The 25887-nt window shown below is 47.5% G+C and overlaps 1 protein-coding gene across 2 annotated transcripts in view; it reads right to left on the bottom strand.

Annotated features, from left to right (window-relative positions):
• LOC138521781 (uncharacterized) overlaps positions 1 to 25887 on the bottom strand; it is a 227619-nt gene that overhangs the window by 70191 nt on the left and 131541 nt on the right. For both annotated transcript variants that reach the window (XM_069634855.1, XM_069634856.1), the window contains one exon: positions 24109 to 24135. In XM_069634855.1, the coding sequence (XP_069490956.1) occupies positions 24109 to 24135 (27 nt within the window). The remainder of the gene's footprint in view (positions 1 to 24108; positions 24136 to 25887) is intronic.

The following is a 25887-nucleotide window of genomic DNA, read 5'->3' as shown; positions in this document are numbered from 1 at the left end:
TTTATGCCCTTAATTAGTCTCCCTCAGCCGGACTCAGACCAATTGTGATTCACTTTAAACTATCGAAGACTTTCGAATGTGCACAGGGTTTAGCTTGACCCGTTGCATGACCACTTTGATCGCATTATATCTTTTTTTCCAATAAGGTTTTATTAGCAGTTTTAAATTTTACAACAAGAACAACTCCCCCCCACCCCCTTCCTTCCCCATCCTCCCTCCCCTGTGGTCCGGATACTTCCTTATTCGTTTCATCCGGCATTTCCGCTCTTCGGTCTCATTCTGCATTTCCGGACCCCTCTGCTGACGATGCTGCAACATCTCTCTCCTCTTTCCTCCTCCCTTGATATCCTCTATCCGGCCTCTTTTTATCTCCCTCCCGCAAACCTCCTCAACTCTGGCTCTCTTCCCATCTCCGCTCAATGCGGCGAGTCTTTCGATGTCTAGAGCATCGCTGGCATAAGTCCTCTGGTTCCCTCTCTTTCTCATCCTATCATTCACTCTACGATGAGGCTCTTCATGCAACTACGCGTAATTATTACTCTGACCTCATGCATGCCCAACCTGCTCCCTCTAGGTGTTTATTTCAATCTCTTTCTCGTCTACTTAAACCTCCTAACCCTGATCACTCCCCTCCATTCTACGCTCACTGCTTCTATGACTTTGCAACGTACATTTCTACTAAAGTTGCTTTTCTTGGTGCTGCTATTGTTCCCTCTCCCTCTGCTTTTACTTCCCCCACCTCTGTTTTCTCTTCCTTTTCCCTCATTACTAATTTGGAGACCTCTTCTCTTCTGACTTGCTCCCATCCCATTCGTTCACCTTCTGATCCTATTCTGTCTTCTCTAATACCCAAAGTTTATCCTTCTCTTGTCTCCTAATTTACCACTCTCCCTAATACCTCTCTTCTCACATCAATATTTCCTTCTTGCTTTAAGCATGCTTCTATTCTCCCTATTCTTAAGAAACCATCTCTTGACTCCTCTTTTCCTTCTAATTTCCGTCCAATCTCTCTTCTTTCCTCCCTGTCAAAATGGATCTATGCGATTTCACAGCATCGCAAAAATTTTCAAATTCGAAATGCCCTGCAGTGAAATCACACATGACTTCAGACACATTCCTTTACCCCACCTCCTCGCCTGCCCTCCTACTTACCTGTTGGCGACACACCTTGTTGTGTGCCGCCGACTCCCCATGCAATGCCAGTTCGCTTCACTTGCGTGGTTTGGAACTGGCGCTGCAGGGTCCTCTTTTTCTTTTTTGTACAACGTTATTGTACATGAAGCGGAGGACACCCCCGGTACCATTGTAGCGAACAAGGATGCGGGGGACACCCCTGCTTCCCTTGTTCACTACTATGGTACTGTATGGTGAATTTCATCCATTTTATCAGCTGTACAGGATTTTCGTACAGCCGAAATTAGATCAAATCGACCATACGTTTTTTCCCCCCAAGCTTTTTGGGTAATAGCCTCGAAACTATTTGAACATTCAGTCTATATACTCAGGTTTCTATCTTTGTTAACGATAATTCTATCTTCCCTTCTCTACAGTCTGGTTTCCGTCCGTGTCACTCAACTGAAACTGCTCTTCTCTGTGTTTGCGATTCCTTGCTCTCTGCCCGTTACACTAAGCAATCATCTCTTCTTATACTGTTGCACTTGTATGCTGCATCTGACACTGTTGATCACATTTTGCTCTTATCTTCTCTGTCTTTTCTTTTGAGTTTGTTGACTCTGTCCTTGCCTGGTTTCGTTCTTATCTCACTAACCATACGTACCCTATTTCCTGAGCTGGTTCCTCCTCCGAAACGTTTCTTCTTCTTCATGGTGTCCCCCAAGGCTCTGTTCTTGGCCTCTTTCTTTTCTCTCTTTATACTTCCCCTCCTGCTGCAATTATTTTGTCCTTTGGGATTTCTCACCACTTTTATGCCGATGACGCAACCTTTTCTCTCCTTCTCCTCGTTTACACCGGCTATCCACGATAATTTAACTTCTTGCTTGCTTGCAATCAAGTCCTGGTTGTCAGATCACATACTTGTCTTGAACTCTGCTTAATTTGTGGCGGCATTTGCTGGTGGGCAACACCAGCACTCTTTTTTGGGCACCAGAACATCATGCAGGGGCCAGCGCACGTGCAATTCAAATTGTTTTGTTTGTTCTTCCGCTCTTCCACACTTCGCTTATAAATCATTGTTACAGGCCATGGCTCAGCTGGCTGGGCCTGGGAGGGATCAGCAATAGCAATGCAACAACAAACTGTTACAAACAGCAGATGAAAACTACCATTCTGTTGTTACTATGCAGTATTTGTCAGAATCCAGTTGCCCGCGTCGTGTAGCCGAAGAGTTCTTCCTCCCGATGGAACCCTCTGGCCCCAGGAATGGACAGCCAGAGCGATCAATCAGAGGAAAGAACGGATACCTGATGAGACCCAGAGGACGCAGGAGTTGTAATGTAGATGACGCAAAAGTTGTAATGCAGAAGTCAGGGTGGTACGAGTAGCCGAGGACAGGCGTTGGATCTGTAAGTGAGGAGTTAATACAATACAGATAATATAACAACCGCCCTTCTGACCAAACCCGAACACAACAGAAAGAATGCAATACGTTGATCCCAATTCTGATAACAACCCCTAGGCTTACCGTTACTCCGGGGAGAACCAGATGGAACCAGGAAGAGAAGAACTCCGAAGTCCACAATGCAGAATACCAGCAAAGCTCAACCACCTATCCCGCCGGCACAAGGACGCCTACTACACACTAGATAGTGTGCGTCACAAGGAAACCCCAGGTTGGAAGTTCATAAGTTCCAAGTTCAACAATCCAAAAGTTCAAGAGTTCCAAGGTCAACAATCCAAAGTTCAAGAAAAGTTCCAAAGTTCCTCAAAATACCCAGATGCAGTCCAGATGATTGATGATCCAGAAGACAACCGAAGAGCAACCAAAACTAATGGGCGAAGGCTAGGAAATCCGTGAGCGGTCCGAGGTCGAAGAATGATGCGGGCAGCAAACAAGAACAAGGCAGTCCAAAATCCAAAGCCAGGTAAACGGTCCGGGTCGAGGCAACGAGGTAATCAGAAATGCTGGAGGGAAGGGGAAGGGAAAGGGACAGAACCGGGATGATAAGGAAAACTGGATACAAGGTACAAGATACGAGGCGCCACCAATTCTCAATCAGAAGCACCGATCTGGAGTGTAAGCGGAGAATATAAAGGTGAGGTCACATGACAGCGTTCCGCGGCTTCCAGCGTCGACCGTGGGAAACGCTGAGAGGACGCCAGCGTTGCCATGCCAACTTCCAAGCCCCTGGTTGTAGTGTTCTTAAAGGGCTATGCATCCGTTTCTTGGCACTGCTTACACGCCGGTACATGACAGTTTCCTCCCTCAAAGGGGGTGTCACCCCCCGAGCAGACCAGAAACGAGACAAAAGGGCCGGAGCATGGATGTTTCCCACAGGTTCCCACGTACGGTCTTCGGGACCATAGCCCTTCCAATCGACCAGATAGAGACGTCTGCCCCTTCGGACTTTGGTATCCAAGATCGCACCCACCTCATATTCATCAAAACCACGCACCCTAAGCGGAGGTGGATGAGCAGGAAGTCTGGTAGATGGGTGGCATGGTTTCACTAGAGAGACATGGAATACCGGGTGTACCTTCCATTTTGCAGGAAGAGCCAATCGGAGGGCCGCAGGGTTAATAACCTGCAGAATGCTGTAGGGACCCACGAACCGAGGCAACAGGGATCTTCGACCAGGCAGGCGTAGATTTTTTGTGGACAGCCAGACCTTCATCCCCGGTCGGTAGTTAGGAGCCGGTGAGCGATGTGCATCTGCCGATGACTTAGAACGTGACTGGGCCTGTAATAGTTGACTCTTAACTATAGCGTGGGTATCTGATAGGTTCCTAAGACAACCAGAGGCAGCCGGATTTTGTAATGGCCAATCAGCAATACTGGGCAAAGAACGGGGGTGCTGGCCATATAGTGCAAAGAACGGAGATACACCTGTCGCCGTATGCATAGAGTTATTGTAGGCGAACTCGGCCAGAGGTAGAACAGAAACCCACGTATCTTGGCGTTGGTGGGTAAGACATCGTAGATACTGTTCCATGGTGGCGTTAAGCCTCTCTGTTTGCCCATCGGTTTGCGGATGGTATGCACTAGAGTACCTGCCGTCTATACCCAACGTTGAAGTCACGGCTCTCCAAAAACGAGAAGTGAACTGTGGTCCCCGGTCAGTAACAAGAATGGAAGGCAGACCGAATCTTCGGTAGACGTTCTTTAAGAACAGTTCCGCCAAAACCGGAGCAGAAGGAATCCCCTGGCAGGGTACAAAAAAGGCTGATTTAGTGAAATAGTCCACGACCACCCATATAGTGTCGTAGCCGTCGACTACCGGAAGCTCTACTACGAAATCCATAGAGACCATAAACCAAGGCTTGTCTGGAATAGGCATGGGTTGAAGCAGGCCCACCGGTTTGCCCGGTTGATGTTTGCACTGTGCACAAATGGCACAAGAAACGATGTATTCCCGAACATCGTGTGACATGGAGGGCCACCAGCACCACCTTCTCAAAAGGTCAATAGTTTTCCCAGTACCTGGATGTGCCGCTACCGCTGAATCGTGACACCATTGTATGGCGGTGTGTCTTGTGTCGGAGTCAGGCACATATATTTTACCCTTCTTATAAGGCAATGAATTGATGACCTCCAACCCCAGGCTAGAAATCTCGGAGGGGGTAGTTCTCACCCATTCTTGTATCCTTGTTTTCAGAGAGGGGCGCAAGGTACACCCACACACCACTTGATTGGGTAATAGAAGGGCTCCTTTAAGCTCGGATGGTTCAGGGACTCCATGAATGCGGGAAAGAGCATCAGCCTTCGAATTCAGAGAACCAGGGCGATAGGTAATGGTGAAGTTGAACATGGCGAAAAATTCATGCCACCGGGCATGACGTGCCGTGGTACACTTCACTGATTGCAGGGCCAAGAGATTCCGATGATCAGTAAACACTTGAACTGGTTCGGAAGACCCCAAAAGATGATGTCTCCATACCATAAAGGCGTCTCTTACAGCCAACAATTCCCGTTCTGTCATCGTATAATTCCTCTCGTAAGAGGTGAGTTTTCTGGAGTGATACGCAACAGGATGTAAACCAGCGGACTCGGGGCAAAGTTGGGACAGGATAGCTCCCAGTGCAACATCTGAAGCATCTGCTTCTACAATGAAAGGCAAAGAGGGATCCGGATGTTGAAGGACGGGAGCCGTGGTAAAAGCAGATTTTAAGGCCTCAAAAGCCTGTTGAGCTTCCTCGTTCCATTCAAACAAACTTTTAGTGCTGGTTAGTTTAGTAAGTGGAGAGGCAATGGCTGAAAAGTCTTGGATAAACCGCCGATAGAAATTTGCAAAACCTAGGAAGGATTGCAGAGCCTTCAAGGTATCAGGACGAGGCCACTCCAATATCGCGGTGATCTTAGACTGGCTCATTTGCACTCCCCGGCTAGTGATATCATAGCCTAGGAACTCTACCTCGGTTTCATGAAACCTGCACTTGTCCAACTTAGCATACAAGTGGTACTCTCTTAGACGTTGCAAAACGTTGGAGACATGGATGACGTGAGTGTCCACCGAAGGAGAGTAGACCAAGATGTCATCTAAGTAAACGACTACGTACTGGTCTAGCATGTCATGAAATACGTCGTTGATGAAGTATTGGAAGGTCGCCGGAGCGTTACATAGGCCAAAGGGCATAACGCAGTATTCGAAGAGGCCATATTTGGTTTTGAAGGCCGTCTTTCACTCGTCGCCTTCGCGAATCCGGACGAGATTGTAGGCTCCCCTCAAATCCAATTTAGTGAACACCTTAGCTGCACCCAATTGGTCCAATAAGACTGAAATCAGAGGAATCGGATACTGATTTCTGATCGTGACGGCATTTAAAGCACGGTAATCGATGCAAGGACGCAGGTCCCCCTCCTTCTTAGGGACAAAGAACATGGGTGAGGCAGCAGGTGAGCGGGAAGGACGAATAAAGCCAGTACTCAAGGATTTGTCAATATATTCCTTCAAAATCACGTCCTCTTTAGGGGTCAGGGAATATATGCGCCCAGACGGAATCTTAGCTCCAGGAATCAGCTCGATAGGGCAGTCATAGGGCCTGTGGGGTGGAAGTATCTCTGCCCCACGTGCGTCGAATACGTCCTGATATTTCCTGTACACCATAGGAAGGACAGTGTTAATTACTGCCCCCACAGTACGGGTAGTTTCAGCAAGAGCATGACTTGGATTGGTGATCTCCGAACTGATAGTGAGGCATCTCCTTTCACAGTAATCCGACGGAAAACATACCTCCCCAGAATGCCAATCCACAGAAGGATTATGCAATCTTAACCAAGGTAAGCCAAGAATGAATTTAAACTGTGGTGCCGCAATGAGATCAAAGTAGATGCTCTCTTGATGACCGCAGTCAGTGATCATGGTGAGGTCAGTAGTCCGCTTCGTCACTAACCCAGAGACCAAGGAAGAGCCATCTACCGAATTTACCACTTCAGGACATGATTTGTGCATAACTGGCAGACCCAACTCCTGAGCATAAGTGGCATCCACGTAATTCCCTGTGGCGCCTGAGTCCAGGACCATCATCACGGCCCATTTCTCAGAACCGGGAGACGACAGGGAAACAGATAGACAATAAGGACTGTATATTGTAGGGTCTATCGAAGAAACACCCGGCATCTGGACCCCTTCAGTCACCGGGTTTTGGCGTTTCCCTGTTTCTTAGCAGGTTTTTTGGTACATTCTCGGAGCAAGTGGTCTGAACCTCCGCAATAGAAATTTCTCCGGTGTTCCCTAACTTCAGCCGAGAGAGGAGTTCTAAGTGCCCCAATCTGCATGGGTTCCGTGGATCCAGCGGCAGGTAAAGGAACGGAGATAGCAACAGGAGGAACCGTTCTCTTTTCACCCCTCCGTGCTGCTTGTCGGGAATCGATCTGGAGAACCAAATCCAATAGTTCAGAAAAAGCAGTAGGTATCACCGGAACGGTAGCCAGTGTGTCTTTTAGGGAGTCGGATAGCCCTTTATAGAAGAGAGAGGCCTTCTTCTCTTCGGGCCAATTAGTTTCCGCCACCAGCTGATTGAACTTGGCTAGATAGGACAGGAGAGGTGTACTGCCTTGTTGGAGACCAAGCAGTTCTAAATCCGTAGCTTGTGTGGCATAACGTGTGTCGAACACACGACTCATAGCCTCAATTAGGGCGTCACAATTGTAAAGAAGATGACTGCCCTCTTCCAACAACGGATTAGCCCAGGCAGCCGCGGTACCCCCTAAATGAGATAACAGAAACGCCGCCTTAGTAGTGGAATCTGGAAAAGAGGCAGGACGACACAGAAAGTGTAGTCTAGATTGGTTCAAAAAGGTCCTAAAGGTCTTGGGGTCTCCACTGAAGCGTTCCGGTGGAGCCAAAGGGAACTGGGTAGTCATATAAACTGGTCCAGCACCCTGTTGGGATGGACCAGCACCTGCCCCAGAGACACTGGCCAAAGGTGGGGCAGCTGCCCCAAGGGGTTGGAACCCTGCTTGCAACTCATCAATGCGTCGCTGCGTGGCTGAATGAGCCGCAGTCATATCATTACGTAAATCGGCCACCAATTGTAAAATAGTGGACAGCGTCTCATTGGTATCCATATTGAAAGGGCTTCTGATTATGTCAGAATCCAGTTGCCCGCGTCGTGTAGCCGAAGAGTTCTTCCTCCCGATGGAACCCTCTGGCCCCAGGAATGGACAGCCAGAGCGATCAATCAGAGGAAAGAACGGATACCTGATGAGACCCAGAGGACGCAGGAGTTGTAATGTAGATGACGCAAAAGTTGTAATGCAGAAGTCAGGGTGGTACGAGTAGCCGAGGACAGGCGTTGGATCTGTAAGTGAGGAGTTAATACAATACAGATAATATAACAACCGCCCTTCTGACCAAACCCGAACACAACAGAAAGAATGCAATACGTTGATCCCAATTCTGATAACAACCCCTAGGCTTACCGTTACTCCGGGGAGAACCAGATGGAACCAGGAAGAGAAGAACTCCGAAGTCCACAATGCAGAATACCAGCAAAGCTCAACCACCTATCCCGCCGGCACGAGGACGCCTACTACACACTAGATAGTGTGCGTCACAAGGAAACCCCAGGTTGGAAGTTCATAAGTTCCAAGTTCAACAATCCAAAAGTTCAAGAGTTCCAAGGTCAACAATCCAAAGTTCAAGAAAAGTTCCAAAGTTCCTCAAAATACCCAGATGCAGTCCAGATGATTGATGATCCAGAAGACAACCGAAGAGCAACCAAAACTAATGGGCGAAGGCTAGGAAATCCGTGAGCGGTCCGAGGTCGAAGAATGACGCGGGCAGCAAACAAGAACAAGGCAGTCCAAAATCCAAAGCCAGGTAAACGGTCCGGGTCGAGGCAACGAGGTAATCAGAAATGCTGGAGGGAAGGGGAAGGGAAAGGGACAGAACCGGGATGATAAGGAAAACTGGATACAAGGTACAAGATACGAGGCACTACCAATTCTCAATCAGAAGCACCGATCTGGAGTGTAAGCGGAGAATATAAAGGTGAGGTCACATGACAGCGTTCCGCGGCTTCCAGCGTCGACCGTGGGAAACGCTGAGAGGACGCCAGCGTTGCCATGCCAACTTCCAAGCCCCTGGTTGTAGTGTTCTTAAAGGGCTATGCATCCGTTTCTTGGCACTGCTTACACGCCGGTACATGACAGTATTTTGATAAATTCTGTATAGTAACCAAAATGTGCAGTTTTCACTGGCTGTTCTGACTGAGCCAGTGAAATGACATGGTGACGTGTTGTTTTTGCCACAGGACGCAGCGCGGCGCCACCTTAATTTCACAAGTTACTGTGAACTGAAGGTGTCTAGGCGTGGCGTCGGTCTTCGTGAGAGAGAGCCTGCTGCACTTCGTGGTGCATGCAGCCTAGTTGCTGGGGCCCTGCTTTTTCATTTGTGTGCGCCACTGCCAGTGTCACTCACACTACTACTAGTGCCAGTGTGCGCTGCCCCCCCCACCTCCCGAGGCCCCGACAGGAGACAGAGTCCCCGCCGGCAGCCGACTCCAAATCAGGTAAGTGAGTCACTGTCACTTGACTCTGACCATAAGCCTGTGATTCCAAGGCCCAGGTCTGGGCCGGCGCCGCTGTCCCCTGGTGGTGTCCTGATTCCTGGCCCTGTGCCCTGGCCAGGACCCAGCCAGTATTCAGGAGTCACTGAGTCAGGATACAGCGCCGTCGCCCGGGAACCGGCTCTCTGTGTGACCGTCACCTGCTGCTGAATGCAGTAGTGGGTGCAGGTGTTGTTGTTCGAGTGCAACCCCAGGTCTCCTCTCTTAGGAAGAGGGACGTACAGCAGAGCAGGGTGCCTGCAGTGCTCAACATACACGTGTGTCAGTGTCAGGGCTGGACTGGCCTAGTGGCGTGTAGATTCGGATCAATGAATGCCTTCCTTGATTAGGTAGAAAGCTTGCCGTGGCTTCGCTTCAATGCCTTATGAAACTAGCTTGGTTCAGCGCTAATTGGGAATGGGCGTTTGAGAGCAACATGGAGCACAGTCTTGTAGTGTTTTGCAAGTTGGCTGAGTTTTGGATGAACTTCCCTTCCCTGTGCACTGGGACGGATAGCAGTTGTGAAAATGATAGCGCTGCCAAAACTGATGTATGTATTTCAGGTGATGCCAATGCTTATCTCTAATGGGTATTTCTCCCGGCTCCATGCAATACTAGGAAAGTTGATCTGGAAGGGAAGAAGTTTGAGAATTGCCCTGCCGACGCTGCAATTACCTAGTGGGGGGGAATAGGTGCACCAGACTTTAAGACCTGCTATTGGGTAGATACGTTACAGCACTTGGTGGATTGGTTTATACACCCACATGAGGATGCCATTACCGAATTCATTGTGAACAGGTGCAAACCAACGCAGCTTTTTTAACTCATGCGAGAGAGTAGGAAGAGAAGATTATTCCCTCCCCAGTGACCAGCTGTATACAGGTATGATGGCAGGTGACGAGACTGCCTGTCAACCAGTAGATTGGGATACACCCTAAGAGGTAAAAGTGATTCATTCGTGTTTCGGATGGATCGTGCGGTCATGTGAGGGACATATAGAGTGAAGAAGCAGTGCTTTCATACAGCGAATTTTAGGCTCAACTGATAAAAGCGATTTCCCCATTTTCTCAAGAACCAGGCAATGTGGATAGAACATGTCCTTGATGGCGCTTCGGCTAGAACTTTACAGCATGCTTGATTTTGAAGAAAAACACTCTTCCTCGACCGGCTTCTTGACTTCTTGGCAGTATGAAGCTCTCCTCCACATGCACAATTCTTTGGATTGTTAATAGTGTCACGGCAGAATATATCCCCCTCTGCCTTGCTGCGCTGTCGCATCCTCTCAGCAGCTTTCTCCTGGAGTGTCTCACGGGCTGGAGGAGTCTGTAATGGACTTCTTGTGTGCTAGACAAGTGCAGAAGATGAAGGTGGTCACTGAAAACAATGACTTCATAAGGATGTGCCCTTGTGCTGGTAACAAGTTAGTCCAACTGGCAGTCTTTATCCTTCGGGCCAGTTTACTGGATGCCGCGTCACATGTCTCAAAGATAAGGGCTTTGTGATAGTCGCTGGAACCTTGATTTGCCAAGACTACAACTGACATATTTGAGACACACATTTAGCTTAACAGTGGAGAGCGGCTTTTATGGTGCAGTTTACTTATATATATTCACATGGCGCTACACCCTCAAAGACTAGAGCATTTAGCTTTGAATGAATTCAAACTCATATTCACCCCTTTCATACTATAAGTCTTCCACTGGGAAAAAGTTGCATCTTGCCCCAGCAAACGGAACACCTTTTAATACAAGTGCTTACTTGCATGTTCTTCAGCATAACGTTGTACGGTTATGTCTCGGGAGGATAGCTCAGTGGCAACGTGCTCGCCTTGGAAGCAAGACCACACGGATCAAAACATGTTCGATCCCCGGGTCCGCGCTTAGAAACCTCTGGGTATTAAGCACGTTTTAAATAACCTATCATATCATATCATATCATATCATACATGAGCAGATCTTGTTTGATAGCAATCTAGTAGCAACATACAAGAAAAAAACAGACACTCCCATGGAATGATTGGGAATTCAGGACGTGGTTATATAGTGATTACATGGGAAGTTCTACAGTCCAACAAACCTGTAAATTAGCGTGCACTAACAAAAGTTAAATGTTTTCTTAGGAATTTGTGTATACACCTTGAAATTCTGGGAAAGAATGTTGCATGTGATGTGTTAAGTGAATGAAAATATATGAAATTGAGTGGGATGGGAGGCGCAAGAAGGGCCATTTTGGTGTAAAAGTACATTACTGATTGAGCTGAAAAAAAGTTTACGTTTTGTCTCTAAAATTCTAATTTTTTTTGGTCATAACAATTGTTTTCCAACTTTAAAGCATTATACTTCCTTAACCCATGTGTGCCCGCCTTCCCCATCCATCCCACTACTAGCCTGTGCCAGCAGTTGCTGCAGCGCCAAACATATGAATATGGAGAAGCAGCAGTGTGATGGGCTGGTGGTGGGCCGATCTAGGTCTAGTACTGAACTGGCCCGGGCTGCCTGCAGTGGGTCGGCATTATGGGGCCAAGATCTTTTGGGCCCTGGCACTTATTTTTTTTTAACAAATTAAGCACTGCTTGAACTCATCTAAAACTGAAGTTCGCTTCTTCCCCACCACCACTATTGCCCTCTTCCCTCCCTCCTCTGTCTTTTTCCCACCTTCTGCTTTATCTCTTTCCAACACTGCTCGTAATTTTGGCCTCCACCTTGATATAGACTTATACTTTTCCCTTCACATTTCAACTATTTCCCGTTCTTGTTGCTTCGATCTCTTTATTATTCGTAAAGCTCGTTTTTTTCAGACCTTTGGTGCTACCAAACTCCTGATCTAATCTCTTATTTTTTTCTCACCTTTTTTACTGTTCTACTATTCTTTTTGGTCTTTCTCTTTCTCGCTTGGCCTCTCTTAAGTCCATCTTCAATGCTTCCATTTGCCTTCTCTACCAGCTATCTCCCCGTGACTCCATTCCTCAATCTCTGTCTTCGCTTGGCTGGCTTTCTTCCTCCTCTCAGCTCAAATTACATTTTCTTTGTATTGTCTTCAAATCCCTCTATGCTCCCAGTTATGGATCATCCTTGGTCTCTTTCTATGCCCCCACTCGCTCCCTACATTCTCAATTTCTATTACCTGTCCCTCGCTCTCCATGTGCCCACTCCTGATTCCGTTCATTTTCTATTTCTGCCCCTTACCACTGGAACTCTCTCCCTTCCCCCCTCCGCTCTACTACTTCCTACTCTTCCTTCTGTACTTCTCTAAAGAACTATTTTCTCCAGTCCTAATTATCTCCTTGAAAATGTTTGTAAATTGAATCAATCTTCACTTCTATTGTACGGTAGCCTTTTTGTACAGCGCTTTGGAGTAAAGCGCTCTATAAATGCCAAATATATACAAAATACAGAGTTTTAAGGAAGAAAAATAAGAAGTAGAGGCCACAGAGAACATGTGGCTACAACTCACGCTGACCGAAAAGCTGTTACTGTAGCACAACCTGGCAAAGTACAATGGGCGGCTGACTAGTGCACTGTTGTGCATGTAGATCAGGGTTTTCCATTCCAGGCCTCGAGGGCCGGAAACATGTGGGATTTTCTGGGTACCCCTCATTAATATACATGGGAAAATGTGCATACAATGATTCTAAGTGTATGCACATGTCTTCTCATGAATATTAATAAGGGATATCCTGAAAAACCAGTCCGGATTCTGGCCCACGAGGCCTGGAGTTAGACAACCCTAATGTAGATAGTCTTGGGGACTGGGTCCCCAGAAATCCTAGACTTTGTTGGCCAGGAGAAGAAGGGTGCAGGAACCCAAAAGCCCGACAGCCAGACTGTCCCCAGTGTTAAGAGACTTGTTCCTTTTGTTTATCCTCAAACAAAGGTTTGTGCGTGCAAATAAAGGTCTTCAACTATACCGTTTGGATCTGGTCTTGTGTGCATTCCGCCTGGCCTTCCTGAAAGAAGCAGGGGGTCTAGCCAGCCTGATAAATACTAGCTTCTTGACTATTTCCATGTGAAGAGCAGATAAGAGGTTGGGCAGTAGCTGGATAGGATGACTGTCAACCAACCTGTTTCAACACAAAGGAATGACAAATGCACACAGATGCAAAGCGTACACCAATTTCCACAAAGATGTTCGATATTTTGCTCTGTAAGGACTAGTGTCACTCTGTCCTTAATGAAGGGCACAGAAAGGTTTGTGCATATCATACTGACATTTAGAGGATGCAAGCAGGGCACGCCATATTGTTTCAGGTAAAATGTGTCCCCCCTCCCACCTTGCAGCACAGACCCTCTGATGTGCTGCCTATGACTTATGTGTGTAATATCACACCTAGTTGATGGGACCATCCTCATTAACACCAGAGACGAGGATGTACTGGCCATTGATGGGGCTTCTGTAACCACCGTTTTGTGGGGAATTCAATTGTTCTCTTTGCACTCTATGGCATTCCTGCATTCACCAAGCTATGCAGGGTCTGTTACATAAGAGAAGGATAAAGATGGCCTAATGGGTCCAGGCAAACCGTGTCTCCCTTGTTCTCAGACTCTGAAGCATGGCCGATATGTTATTGTGATTTATACCCTGCACTGCTGCCATTTTCATGGTCTCCAGGCGCTCTGTCCGATCTGAAAAGGAAGGGGGCTGTGAGGACTCACTTAGTGGGATTGAGAGGGGGAAGCGCAAGAGAGCTTTTATGTGTTGCTGGTAGCTTTAGTTCAGAAAATCTGGTCACTGTGTGCTGGCTTGTTTTTAGTTGGTCGACGTTATGTGGCGTTTGTCTTGTTGATTTATGTGTGATAAGTTTAGTGTCTGTGATCACTCCCCCAGTTACACACCTTAGACTATGGTGCATCTGTTCCAACAATGTATGGCAGAAAAGCTGAAGAGTGTTCAAAAAGCTGTGCGAGGTTTATCGATAATTGAGTATTCTGCAAATGGGCAATGGCATAGAATTCCCCCTCCACATCATTCTGCCTGCAAGCTGAATGCAAAGCTGCTTACAGGGGTACGGGCAAATCTGAACAGCCCCTGAAAATAGACCCTAGTTAAAGAGGAGCTCATGGCACCCTCCCTGCTCTAGCAAGAAAGGACCCAGATCATAAAATTTCCTGTGAGTAGTCATGGCTCATAGGGACCTGGGAAGCCTCCCAAAAAGGAAAGACTGCTGAGGTAGTGCAGGCTGAGCCTCTGGGGGAATCGAACTACAGACTCCCCATGAGGACTTAACAGATGGGCAAGCACCAGACTAGAGACTGAAAAGGAGTCAGGAGTAGGAAATGCTTGGCCCACAGCCTTGCCAAGAGGATTACCTTCCCTTGTGACACATCCAGTGGAGCTCTTTCCTACTGTGAGCTGCCCACTCCCACCCCAGCTCTCTCAAGGGGTTGTTCCAACAGCCTAACCCCATCTAGTTATAGGACCAGACCAACCAAGTCCTCCCACAAAGCTCTCTATAGGGCGGTGTCCCCTTCAGGGTATAGGGCATCAATCTAATCAAGACCCGTTTATTTTGGACATTCGGAGCATAAAACATACATATCAAAATATGTTTTCCAGCAATAAAATATGATGCAATTAATATAACTATGGTGAACGCAATAGAATCTAAACATTTGATCATCACAACTTTCCCTCCATCTTGCACACAAATTCATTGAAATTGCAGGTAGGGAAACACACCAAAGGTGCACTAGTGGCTAGGACAATGCTACTGTTGGTTGTTGCAGTGAGACCCAAAAAGATGGGGCACTTCCCTAAAGCCCCTGAAACTGGACAGAAAAAGTGGGGGTTCCGAACACCCACTTTTTCTGATTGTACTCCTCCCCTAAACCCCCCGGCACTTTCCCTTTCTTGCACAATCTGAATGACACACGGCCTAGTAAGATTGTTTGTCTTGTCTTCCCACCCTTGTCTTGTCCCGCCTAGAAACACCTGTGTATAGGAGAGTTATAAATGACGTATCATATCATATCAAGGGGAGAAGGGCCCATGGGCGTCAAGGACATAGCCTACAACTGCAGACCTTTCCTACTTTAGAGCACATTTTAAAGGAACCTGCAATTTGGCAGCGGGGAGCCATTACATATAGACATACATGTAGGTGGCTCTCTACCGCCAAAGTTTTGTCATTTGCATGACCGAGTGCAAATGTGCAGGCAAAAGGCAGACTACACAGCATAATCGTAAACGCTGCCTGCCATGCGAGCATGCTTGGCAGCGTATACAATGGATCCCTATGGAGTTCGACTGCTTTATGCTGGCACAAAAAGCCAGGGGGTAGGGTTCTTAAGGATCCCCAGCATTTGCGCTGTCATGGGAATGCCTGCCAGCGCAAATGCTTGGGCATTTGTATGGTGGAGAGTAAGGGAGGCGGTGGAAAGGTTAAATACTAATTGGCCTTTTCACAATTGACCTCGGGAGAATTGACCTCGGGAGAATTGACCTAATTTAGAAGGTCAATTAGGATATATATGTGGGGGGAAACCCCCTGCATCCCCCCACCCAATCCAAAACCCCCTGCAACCCTCCACCAAATCCCCTTATATTATTTATAATCCAAAACCAACCCAATACATATATAAAATAACTAAAATAATATAAAGGCCAATTGTGCAGAAGGTCAATTAGGACCACTATAATTAGGTCAATTGTGCAAAAGTTCAATTGTAAAAGGTCAATTTGGGTAATACCGGTGGAAATGCACGTTGTGTTCCACCCCCACATCTTTGCTATACAAATGAATGAAAATGTGGTGTGGCATGGTGTGAATTAAAGGTGTAAAAGCCTTGCAAGGCTTTAACACCTTTCATTCACGCTACGCCCAGAGCAAAATGAACTCCCTTGTGCTTAAAATATGAGAAACTTGGAAAACAGTATGGTGTATGATATTGTCACGGAATTCCCCCTTTCTCACCTGGGAGCGATCCTTGCAGGATTTCTTGGGCGGTGTCTTCTTACGCACGGACCTGGTCTTGTATATTCCCGCGCGAGCCTCTTCTGGCTCCAGCGTGCGTTCAGAGCTCCAGGATTCAGACACTCCGGGATCCAGGAACGAAGAAGGTAAGCACACAGCACACGAGTCCGGGAAACAAGGAGGAAGGAAGAGGGTAATGGGAATGGAATTAGGAGGTCCAGGAACAAGGACAACAGTGTAGCGAACTACGGAGCACACGTCTAGTCGCTGCTTGCAGCAGCATTGAAACGCGTGGGCCCGCGGGGGCGCGGCCTATTTGTAAATACGCTACGTCTGACGTAAGGACAAGGAAGATGTTGCACGTTAGACGGCCATGTTGGGAGTATTAAGGAGTGCAAGCCCCGTTGTGACAAGGGCCATGAGGTCCAAAAGGGGTGTGTTCTGTGAATCATGACAGCATGCCCCCTCCGAAGACTCGTTCCACCTGGTTTGCCCGGGTGTATGAGATGGTATCTTCTGAGCAATCGAGGGGTATTCAGGTTAGAAGCTGGTTCCCAGGTTCTTTCACTTGGAGGATATCCTTTCCATTCAACCAGGTATTGAAGCTGACCCCATTTATACCTGGAATCGCATATTCGGGTCACTTCATATTCCACTTGGTCGTCCACCACCACCGGAGGGGGTCTGCAAGATTTCCAGGAAGATCGGATGTAGGGTTTTAATAAAGAAGTGTGAAAAACTGGGTGAATCTTCTTCCAGGAGTCGGGTAACTTGAGTCGGTATGAGACAGGATTTATGATTTCCTCGACGGGAAATGGACCATAGTACCGGTGGGACCAGTTTGTTTGGCCGTAAGTGTCGGGGTAGTAGCTTCGAGGACACCAGACTTGATCACCAACTGCATATGAAGGCCCTGGTCTTCTTTTAGAATCAGCATTTTGTTTAGTTTGTATTCGGCCGTCTCTAAGTGTTCCTTGGCTTCCTTGTGTACATTGATGAGTGTTTCCATCCAGGAGTCAACTGTAGGAACAGGTGTGGGATGTGGAAGAACAGAGGGTAACACTGATGGATGGAATCCTTGACTGCAATAAAAGGGGCTGGTGTTGATTGCTGAATGATCGGAATTGTTGTACGCGAACTCAGCCACGGGTATTAGGAGCGACCAGTCGTCCTGAACCTTAGTGGCGAAACAGCAAAGGTTTTGTTCCAGGGTCTGGTTTACACGTTCCGTAGCTCCATTGGTTTGTGGATGATAACCTGATGAGAGAGCGCGTTGGATTCCCAGAATGCGACAGAGATGTTTCCAGAATTGTGAAACGTATTGAGGTCCTCGATCTGATATGATCTTGGAAGGAAGTCCATGTAGGCGGAAATTGTGTTCCAGGAAGATTCCAGCTAGCTCTGATGAGGACGGTAGTTTATGCAGGGGTGTAAAGTGAGCCATGTGAGTGAACAAGTCTATGGTAACCATGATAGTCATGTATCCCCTGGAAGGTGGCAATTCCACAATGAAGTCTGTAGCGATGAATTCCCATGGTCTTGTTGGCAGAGTAGGTTGTAGTAGGAGACCTGCTGGTCTCTTGTTATCGTGTTTGTTCTGACTACAAATAGAACAGGCTTGGATGTACAGTACGTCTGTCTTCATTCTAGGCCACCAAAATTGTCTTTGTATAAGACGGAGGGTGTTGGTGATGCCACGATGTCCAGAATGAAGGGTATCGTGGCAGAGGTTGATTATCCTTTGTTGTAATTTCTGTGTGGGGATGAGTAGAGCATTATCCTTGAACAAGTATCCATCCTTGATTCTTAGATTCCATTGATTCTTCCTTGAAATATCTTTCCAGAGCTCAGAGCATCGGGTTTGTATCCGAATTTCTTCGAGGAGACTGACTGCTTGAGCTACAAAAATCGTGTGGGGAAACATCTTGGGATAGGTCCGGTCTTCAATTGTTTCGTAGTCAGGACGTCGGGATAAGGCATCAGCAATTATGTTCTGTGATCCGGGGACATGATGGATGTGGAACTGGTACTGGGCAAAAAGAAGGCTCAACGGGCCTGACGACTGTTCCTACACTCCAGGATTGTAGAACTTGAAGATTCCGATGGTCCGTGCGGACCTGGACTGGATGTCTGGTTCCAGGAGTAGGTGTCGCCATTCGGTGAAGGCTTGACGGATGGCTAACAGTTCCTTTTCCAGGACAGAGTAATGTGTCTCACTGGGAGTCAAGAGTTCTTGAACGATAAGCAATGGGGTGTTCCATCTTGTCCTCGAACTCTTGCTTCAGCACTGCTCCTATGGCGTAGTTTGAGGCATCCGTCTCCACTATGAATGGTCAATTTATGTCGGGTTGGGCTAGGATGGGGGCTTGAGTAAACTCTGTCTTTAAACGTTGGAATGCCTTGTCTTGAGGTGTAGACCAGAGAAAGGGAGTGTCTTTCTTCAAGAGTGCCATGATCGGCTGAACAATCTCAGAAAAGGTGAGTATGAACTTCCGGTAGAAATTGGCTAGCCCCAGGAAGGATTGAACTTGTTTCACAGAAGTGGGAGTCGGCCAGGATAATATGGCTTTCACCTTTGACTGATCCATACCAATTCCTTCTGGACTAAGGACAAATCCGAGGTAATGAACAGAGGTCACATTAAACAGGCATTTCTCGGGTTTGGCTAGGAGTCTATGTTCACGTAGTCGTTGTAAGACAGCCTTAACATGTTCTTCATGCCTTAGAAGGTCCTTGGAATAGATCAGGATATCGTCCAGGTAGATGATGACGAAGATGAACAGCATATCGGAGAACAACCTATCCATGAAATGTTGAAAGACGGCTGGGGCATTAGCAAGTTCGAAGGGCATTATCAGATATTCGAAGTGTCCAATTGGTGTTCGAAAGGCTGTTTTCCATTCGTCTCCTTCCCTGATACGGATCAGATGATAGGCACCCCTGAGATCCAGTTTCGTGAAGATTACACCTCCTCTCACCGCTTCCAGGATATCTGAGATCAAGGGTAAAGGGTAGCGGTCCTTGAGGGTGCATTGATTTAATCCACGATAATCAAGGCAAGGGCTGAGTTCCTTGGTGTCCTTCTTGGGAACAAAAAACAGTGAGGCTCCAGCTGGGGATTTTGTTGGTCTTATGGTGCCATTTTCAAGGTTGGTATCCAAGTATTCTCGTAGGGTTCTCTTTTCAGGTTCGGATAGGATGAACATCCTCCCAAAGGGAATCACTGCTGAGGGTTCTGTGTCTATGGCGCAGTCTTCAGGTCTGTGAGGGGGTAGAGCCTGGACTATGGCAGTTGAGAACACATCAGCATAACTCTGATAGGCCTTTGGAACCGATACGATATTGGAAACCATGAGTGGAACTTGCTGATCTATTGATGGTTCTTTGGAAGGTGTCACGGATGATTCCAGGAATAGACAGTGAGACATACAAAACTCAGATCCAAGAAATAAGGATCCTGCTTCCCCGTTGATATAAGGATTATGCTTCTGTAACCAGGGCATACCCAGTACCATGGGATAATGAGCAGACTTAATGATGTCAAATCTGATCAGCTCCTGGTGATGGTTTATTGAAAGTTGGATCTCTTTAGTCTGCAGGCTTATAGGCCCTGAAGTGAGGGGTCTTCCATCGATCGCTTCCACCGGTTGCATGGTACTGCGGGTCTCGTATGGAATGTGGTGACACGTAACCCAATCTTGATCAATGAATACCCCCATAGCTCCGCAGTCAACCAGGGCCAAAATGGAGTAGGTCTTATTCTTAGATGGCGATAGAAGGGCCTGTACAATCACTAGGCTGTTTTGTCCAGGAGAGTTCAAGGATGGAATAGACGTGGAGCAAACATCTCTCTCCCGAAGCCTTGCTCCATCTAGGATCGGGAGCTGGTGTTTCCCGAACGCCGAGGAGGGGCTAGAGGGCATTCTCTAACCAGGTGTTTATCCGAGGCACAGTACATGCATAACCCTGTATGAATCCTTCTCATCCTTTCTTGCGGGGATATGTGTCCACGGAAGGCTCCTATCTGCATAGGTTCTGGTTCAGCAGCTGACCCTGGATTTGTGTCAGTCTTGGAGGTGATTTCGAAGGATGTCTTCGGGGGGGTTACTTTGGATTTCCTTTTTTCTGCCTTTCTTTCCTGGATACAAAAATCTATTTGCATGGCAAGGTTCAAAAGAGCCTGGAACGAGATTGGGCGTGCCACTCTGGCCAACTCATCTTTGATCTCCTCATTCAGTCCCCTTCTGAAAAGTGTAAAACTTGCTTCAGGAGACCAGTCAGCTTCCTTGGTCAATTGCTTGAATCGGGTTACATACATAAGCATATCCTGGGATCCTTGTTGAAAGTCTAGCAGGCGCTCCTGGGCACTATAGACCTTCTCAGGGCGGTCAAACATGTTTTTAAGGGCTTGTATGAAACCGTTGTAGTCATCCAGGAGGGCATCACCAGAATTGACTAAGGGGGTAGCCCAGGTTAGAGCATTTCCGGAAAGGTGTGAAATTATGAAGCCAACCTTAGCTCTAGGAGTTGAAAAGTAGTACGGCTTAAAAGTAAAGTGAACCAAACAAGAATCAAGGAATGCACAAAGGGTTTTTGCCAACCCATCGTATTTTTCAACAATGCCGCCCAGCAATATGCTTTCCTTTGTGGCAGAATCACGGGATAGAACTAATTGTTTGAGAGTGGCGTTTTCCGCCTTTAAATTTTGTACCTCGGTCGTTAGTTCTTGAATGCCACCATGAGATCCTGAACAGCCGCTTCCATGTCGGCTTCGACTTCGGTCGTTTGGCGTCTCAAACTGTCACGGAATTCACCCTTTCTCACCTGGGAGCGATCCTTGCAGGATTTCTTAGGTGGTGTCTTCTTACGCACAGATCTGGTCTTGTATAAGCCCGAGCGAGCCTCTTCTGGCTCCAGCGTGCGTTCAGAGCTCCAGGATTCAGACACTCTGGGATCCAGGAACGAAGAAGGTAAGCACACAGCACACGAGTCCGGGAAACAAGGAGGAAGGAAGAGGGTAATGGAATGGAATTAGGAGGTCCAGGAACAAGGACAACAGTGTAGCGAACTATGGAGCACACGTCTAGTCGCTGCTTGCAGTAGCATTGAGACGTGCAGACCCGCGGGGGCGCGGCCTATTTGTAAATACTTTACGTCTGACATAAGGAAAAGGAAGATGTTGCACGTTAGACGGCCATGTTGGGAGTATCAAGGAGTGCAAGCCCCGTTGTGACAAGGACCATGAGGTCCAAAAGGGGCGTGTTCTGTGGATCATGACAGTTATGATATGGCATTTATAACGCGCCTATACACAAGTGTTTCAAGGCGCGACGAGCTAAGGAAGGGTAACAGAGGGAAGAGAGACACCGATCCTACTAGGCCAGGTGTCATTCAGATTGCGCAATTGCATGGGAAAGGGGAAGGGGTAGAGTACGGGGGCAAGGGCGAGGGACAGTGCAGTACATGGGATAAAAGAATAAATAACAGTAAGTAGAAGTACAGCCAGCAATTGGCAAGGGTAAGTGCAGACATGTGTCAAGTGCTGGTAGTGGGACTGTTGGGATACAGAAACAGTCACCAAGTGCAGGGGTTGCCAGGGAGGCAGTGCAGGTGTGGCACTGGCGGGGGAGGGGGCCTGGGCCCGGGATCAGAGGGTGGCCAGGTAACCAGTGCAGTTTCAGTTTCAGCCATGAAGTCAGCAGGGGAGAGGAGGAGAAAAAGCAGAAGCAAAGAGAAAGGTTTTGAGGTGCTTCCGGAACTGGAGATGATTCTCCTCAAGTTTCGGGGAAGCAGGGAGGCCATTCCAGAGGGAGGCCCCAGCCGAAGAAAGAGATCTACCATCAACTCATTGCTTGGAGAAGCGACTGACCTTGAGGGAGTTAGAAGCGGATGAGCGAAGAGTTCAAGAAGGAAGATATTTAGGAAGAGAGAGTTGAAGGAATTGAGGCCCCAGGCCCCAGAAGGCCTTGTGGACAATGCAGAGGGTTTTGAACTTATTCCTTGCAGCCACAGGGAGCCAGTGCAGAGATTTCAGTCCTGGAGAGATACGATCCCTTGGCTTGAGGCCAAGGACAAGTCTTGCAGTCCTGTTCTGGATGCGTTGCAGAGGGCGGAGAGTAGAAGCAGGCAGATTTAGAAAGAGGCTGTTGAAATAGTTAAGCCTAGAGAGGACCAGAGCTCTGAAGACGGTGAGCTTCTGGGGGAAGGAGATGAAAGGAAGGCTACCTCTAAGGAGGTGCAGCTGGTAGTGTGACTTCTTAGAGACGTCAGAGATGTGAGGAGAGAAGGAGAGTGTGGAGTCGAAGATGACCCCGAGGTTTTTAGCCTCACAGGTGGGAGCAGGAAGAGAGCCAAGAGAGGCCGGCCAGAGAGTGACAGGAAAGGAGGGAGCGGGAGTGCCGATGAGGAGAATCTCGGTCTTACTGGCATTAAGGCAGAGATCATTGGTGGCACACCACTCCTGGATGGCAGACAGACAGTCAGAGATGAGTGAGGGAGAAGAGGTGGCAGAGGGTAGCCTGAAAATGAGCTGAGTGTCATCCGCGTAGCACTGGAAGTCGGGGCAGAGCGCGGCAATGCGGTGGCAGCTATTGATTGAACAGCCAGGGAGAGAGGTTAGACCCCTGGGGAACACCACAGGTAGAGATAGAGGAGAGGAAGGTCCCAAGTTGAACCTGAGAGGGTCGATCAGAGTGGAAGTAACTCAGCCACACCAGGGCCAGACGGTGATACCCAGATTGTCATGGAGATGGTTGAGCAGGATGGCATGGTTGACCATGTCGAAGGCAGAGGAGAGATCTGTTAAGATGAGGACACAGGGGGTGTTGGAATCAAGGTTGGAGAGCAGGTCTTCACAGATGTTCAGGAGAGCAGTTTCTGTGCTTCTGGCAGCTTTGAAGCCAGACTGATGATCATGGAGACAGCCAACAGACTCAGTGTGGAGACTGAGCTGAGAGATTGCCAGCTTTTCCAAGAGTTTGCCCAGGAAAAGAGTGATGAAGATTTGGCGATAGTTAGCTGGGCAGGATGGGTCGGCAGAGGGTTTCTTAAGAAGAGGGTGCACAAGGGAGTGCTTCAGGGGGGAAGGGAAGACTCCAGTGGCAAAGGAGTGGTTGCAGAAGTCGGCCAGGGCAGGAGCCAGGGAGTCAATGTGGTCCTTGATGGTTTTGGAGGAACAGGGATGAACCTGTTGTGACGAGACTTTCATAGATCGGACTTGTCTAGCAATCTCGTCTGGGGAGAACAGGGGAAAGGCAGAGAAGGAGGGAGAAGAGGTGGCCGAAGATGGGCCAGAGGAAGAGCAGGGAGTAAAGGGAGGAAGGGGAGAGGAGGCGAGAGAGGACAGCATGTCCTGAGTTTTAGAGATGAAATGAGAAGCCAGTGCCGTGCAGAGGGCCTGGGAAGGGACAGGAGAGGTAGAGACTGTGGCAGGATTGGCCAGTTCCTTGCAGATTTTAAAGAGAAGAAAAGCATAAACAGATGTGATGTACCTTTCCGGCCTGCTGCAGATAGCGATTGTGAATATAGTGCCGACTACATAGATTATACTATGCCAGACAATGTGGAGAAAAATACGTAAATAAAAGACCAGCATGTTCACGCTAGTGGATGCATGTATGCATACATTCATGAATTGAGGGGGCGGTTGCACTCAAACCCTATGCAAGTCTATGAGGGTCCTTATCTGCCCACTCGGACAGGTGGAGGAACTCTGCACAATTACCCTCAACTCTGCCTCACTGAAACACCCTGGTAGCAGGCAGTGGGAGGGTGCGGGGGGGCCAGCAAGGCAGGGCTGAGGAGGCGAAAGCAAGGCAACACAGGAGCAGGGCTAAGTGGTAAAGAACAAGTAGTATGTTCAGCAAAGCAGGGGCATTCCAAGTGGGCCCTAGCTGCAAGGGGGCCAGAGAAGTCACTATCACTCGTATGGCCATGACTGCAACCGTTAAAAATACGGTTACAACCCCATAACACAAGAATATCAAGAACATTTCTAATCCTATAATTGGGAAGAAAAGCATGTGGTTAGTTACCTGTAATGTCTCTGGCCCATCTCCACTCTACAAAACAAAAAGAAAGAAGCACACAAAATGTTAACAACCACACTTTACAAGCATTTGTAAACAAGGTTGTAGATCCAATACGATATTTATAATTAATAAGAAATGATCTGTAATAGAATGCATTCACTACATTTGGATAGCCTATAAGCGAATTATCGAAAAGCAGAAATGCACTTTTGCATGAATACCTGCGCTTGTGAGAGGATTTTGACATAACCTTCAAGCCCTTGTCATGGTAGGGCTGAGCAAAGCAAGGACCACTGCAAGCGTATTGAGCCATTAACTCCCGAGCCCACCCGTACCAGTGGGTATTAAGGATATTAACAGCCTGGCACGTTCCCTTTGATGAAGGGGCATGCACAAATGTGCGTCCTACGAAAGGGAAGGTTGTGCAGTCTAAGTATGGCCACCACGGACACAGCTGCAGCTTAGGAGAGAGCCCCTTGTCACTGTCCATCGCACCTTGTAGGTGGCATGGTTTATAGTGACTCTTTCGAATGGCTTATTTTCGAATGCCATTTTCTCGAAAACATTTTGCCGGAAAAAAAAATGTCAAATGTTTTTTTTTTCAAACCCGTTTTTTTTTAAAACACTTTTTTAACCAACGAAACCCCCCAAAAAATATATAAATAAAAAAAAAAAAAGACTTTCGAAAAAAACATTTTCGGCAAACTGTTTTCGACGAAATAGCGTTTCGAAAATAAGTTTTCGAAAATATGAACAGATACCTTATTATATAGCTTTATATAGAACAAATATACGTATAATATCATCCAACCTGTGTTGTTTGGGAACAGACTAAATCAGTTACTCACCCCCTAAAGTGTGCCTGAAACAAACCTTTAATGAGTCTAGCAATTATTGTATAGAATTCCAGAAAAAAAAATGATTTGTTATTCCTATTCTTTCTTATTTAGGGTCACTGCTCAAGGTTTTACACTTGTGGAAGAGCCCTGAACAAGAATTCCAGCCACTCTAGAGACAAAGAGCCACATGGCGGTGGCCACAGCCCATGAGCTTACATTTTAAAATAAATGGTATCTGCGACTCCACCCGTGGCGGCCCCCAAATGACGTCCCTGCATAAACATGTCGTGTTATATTACTGGTAAAACCATCCATTGACCTGGATCAGTAATAAAGAAATCAGTGAGATTAACTGCTTCTGTTACATTATATTGGCACCAGCGTGGAGGCGCAAGCCAACCCATTCCTGCCAACGCCAGCTTTCGGAGACATCTGCTGTTGCTTCTCCATGCAAGGGGTGATATAGTTCCCTGCAGCTCCCAGTTGGTCACATTGTGGCCCACTCTCTCTACCAGGAATCCCCATCCACTCCTCCCTGTGCCCAACCCTCTGCCCAGACTTATCGCCAACTCGCTGCCATGCCGATAAAATAGCTCAGCGGGGCTCGCTGCTGCGATCTGAGTGTGATCTGCAGGTCGCTGGTTCGAATCCCGGCAAGGCCAACTCAGCCTTTCATCCTTCCGAGGTCGATAAATGAGTACCAATTTCGGTTGGGTGATATTGTATGTAATTATGTGCTCTGTAAAGCACTTTGGATTAAGGCGCTATATAAATAACACATCATTATTATTAACATCATTATGCCCACCTGGTATCCGGTCATATTTTCGAAAACGTATTTTCGAAATGCAAATTCATGGAAAACATTTTGGTGACATTTTTTTTGTCTTTTTTTAAAAATGTATATATTTTTTGGGGGTTTCGTTAGTAAAAAAAAGTGTTA

Source organism: Ambystoma mexicanum, chromosome 13, assembly GCF_040938575.1.
Source record: "Ambystoma mexicanum isolate Mex_15411 chromosome 13, UKY_AmexF1_1, whole genome shotgun sequence".
In the NCBI taxonomy this organism is placed as follows: Eukaryota; Metazoa; Chordata; class Amphibia; order Caudata; family Ambystomatidae; genus Ambystoma; species Ambystoma mexicanum.
The sequence above is the reverse complement of the archived record's forward strand: the minus strand, read 5'-3'. Positions and strand labels throughout refer to the sequence as shown.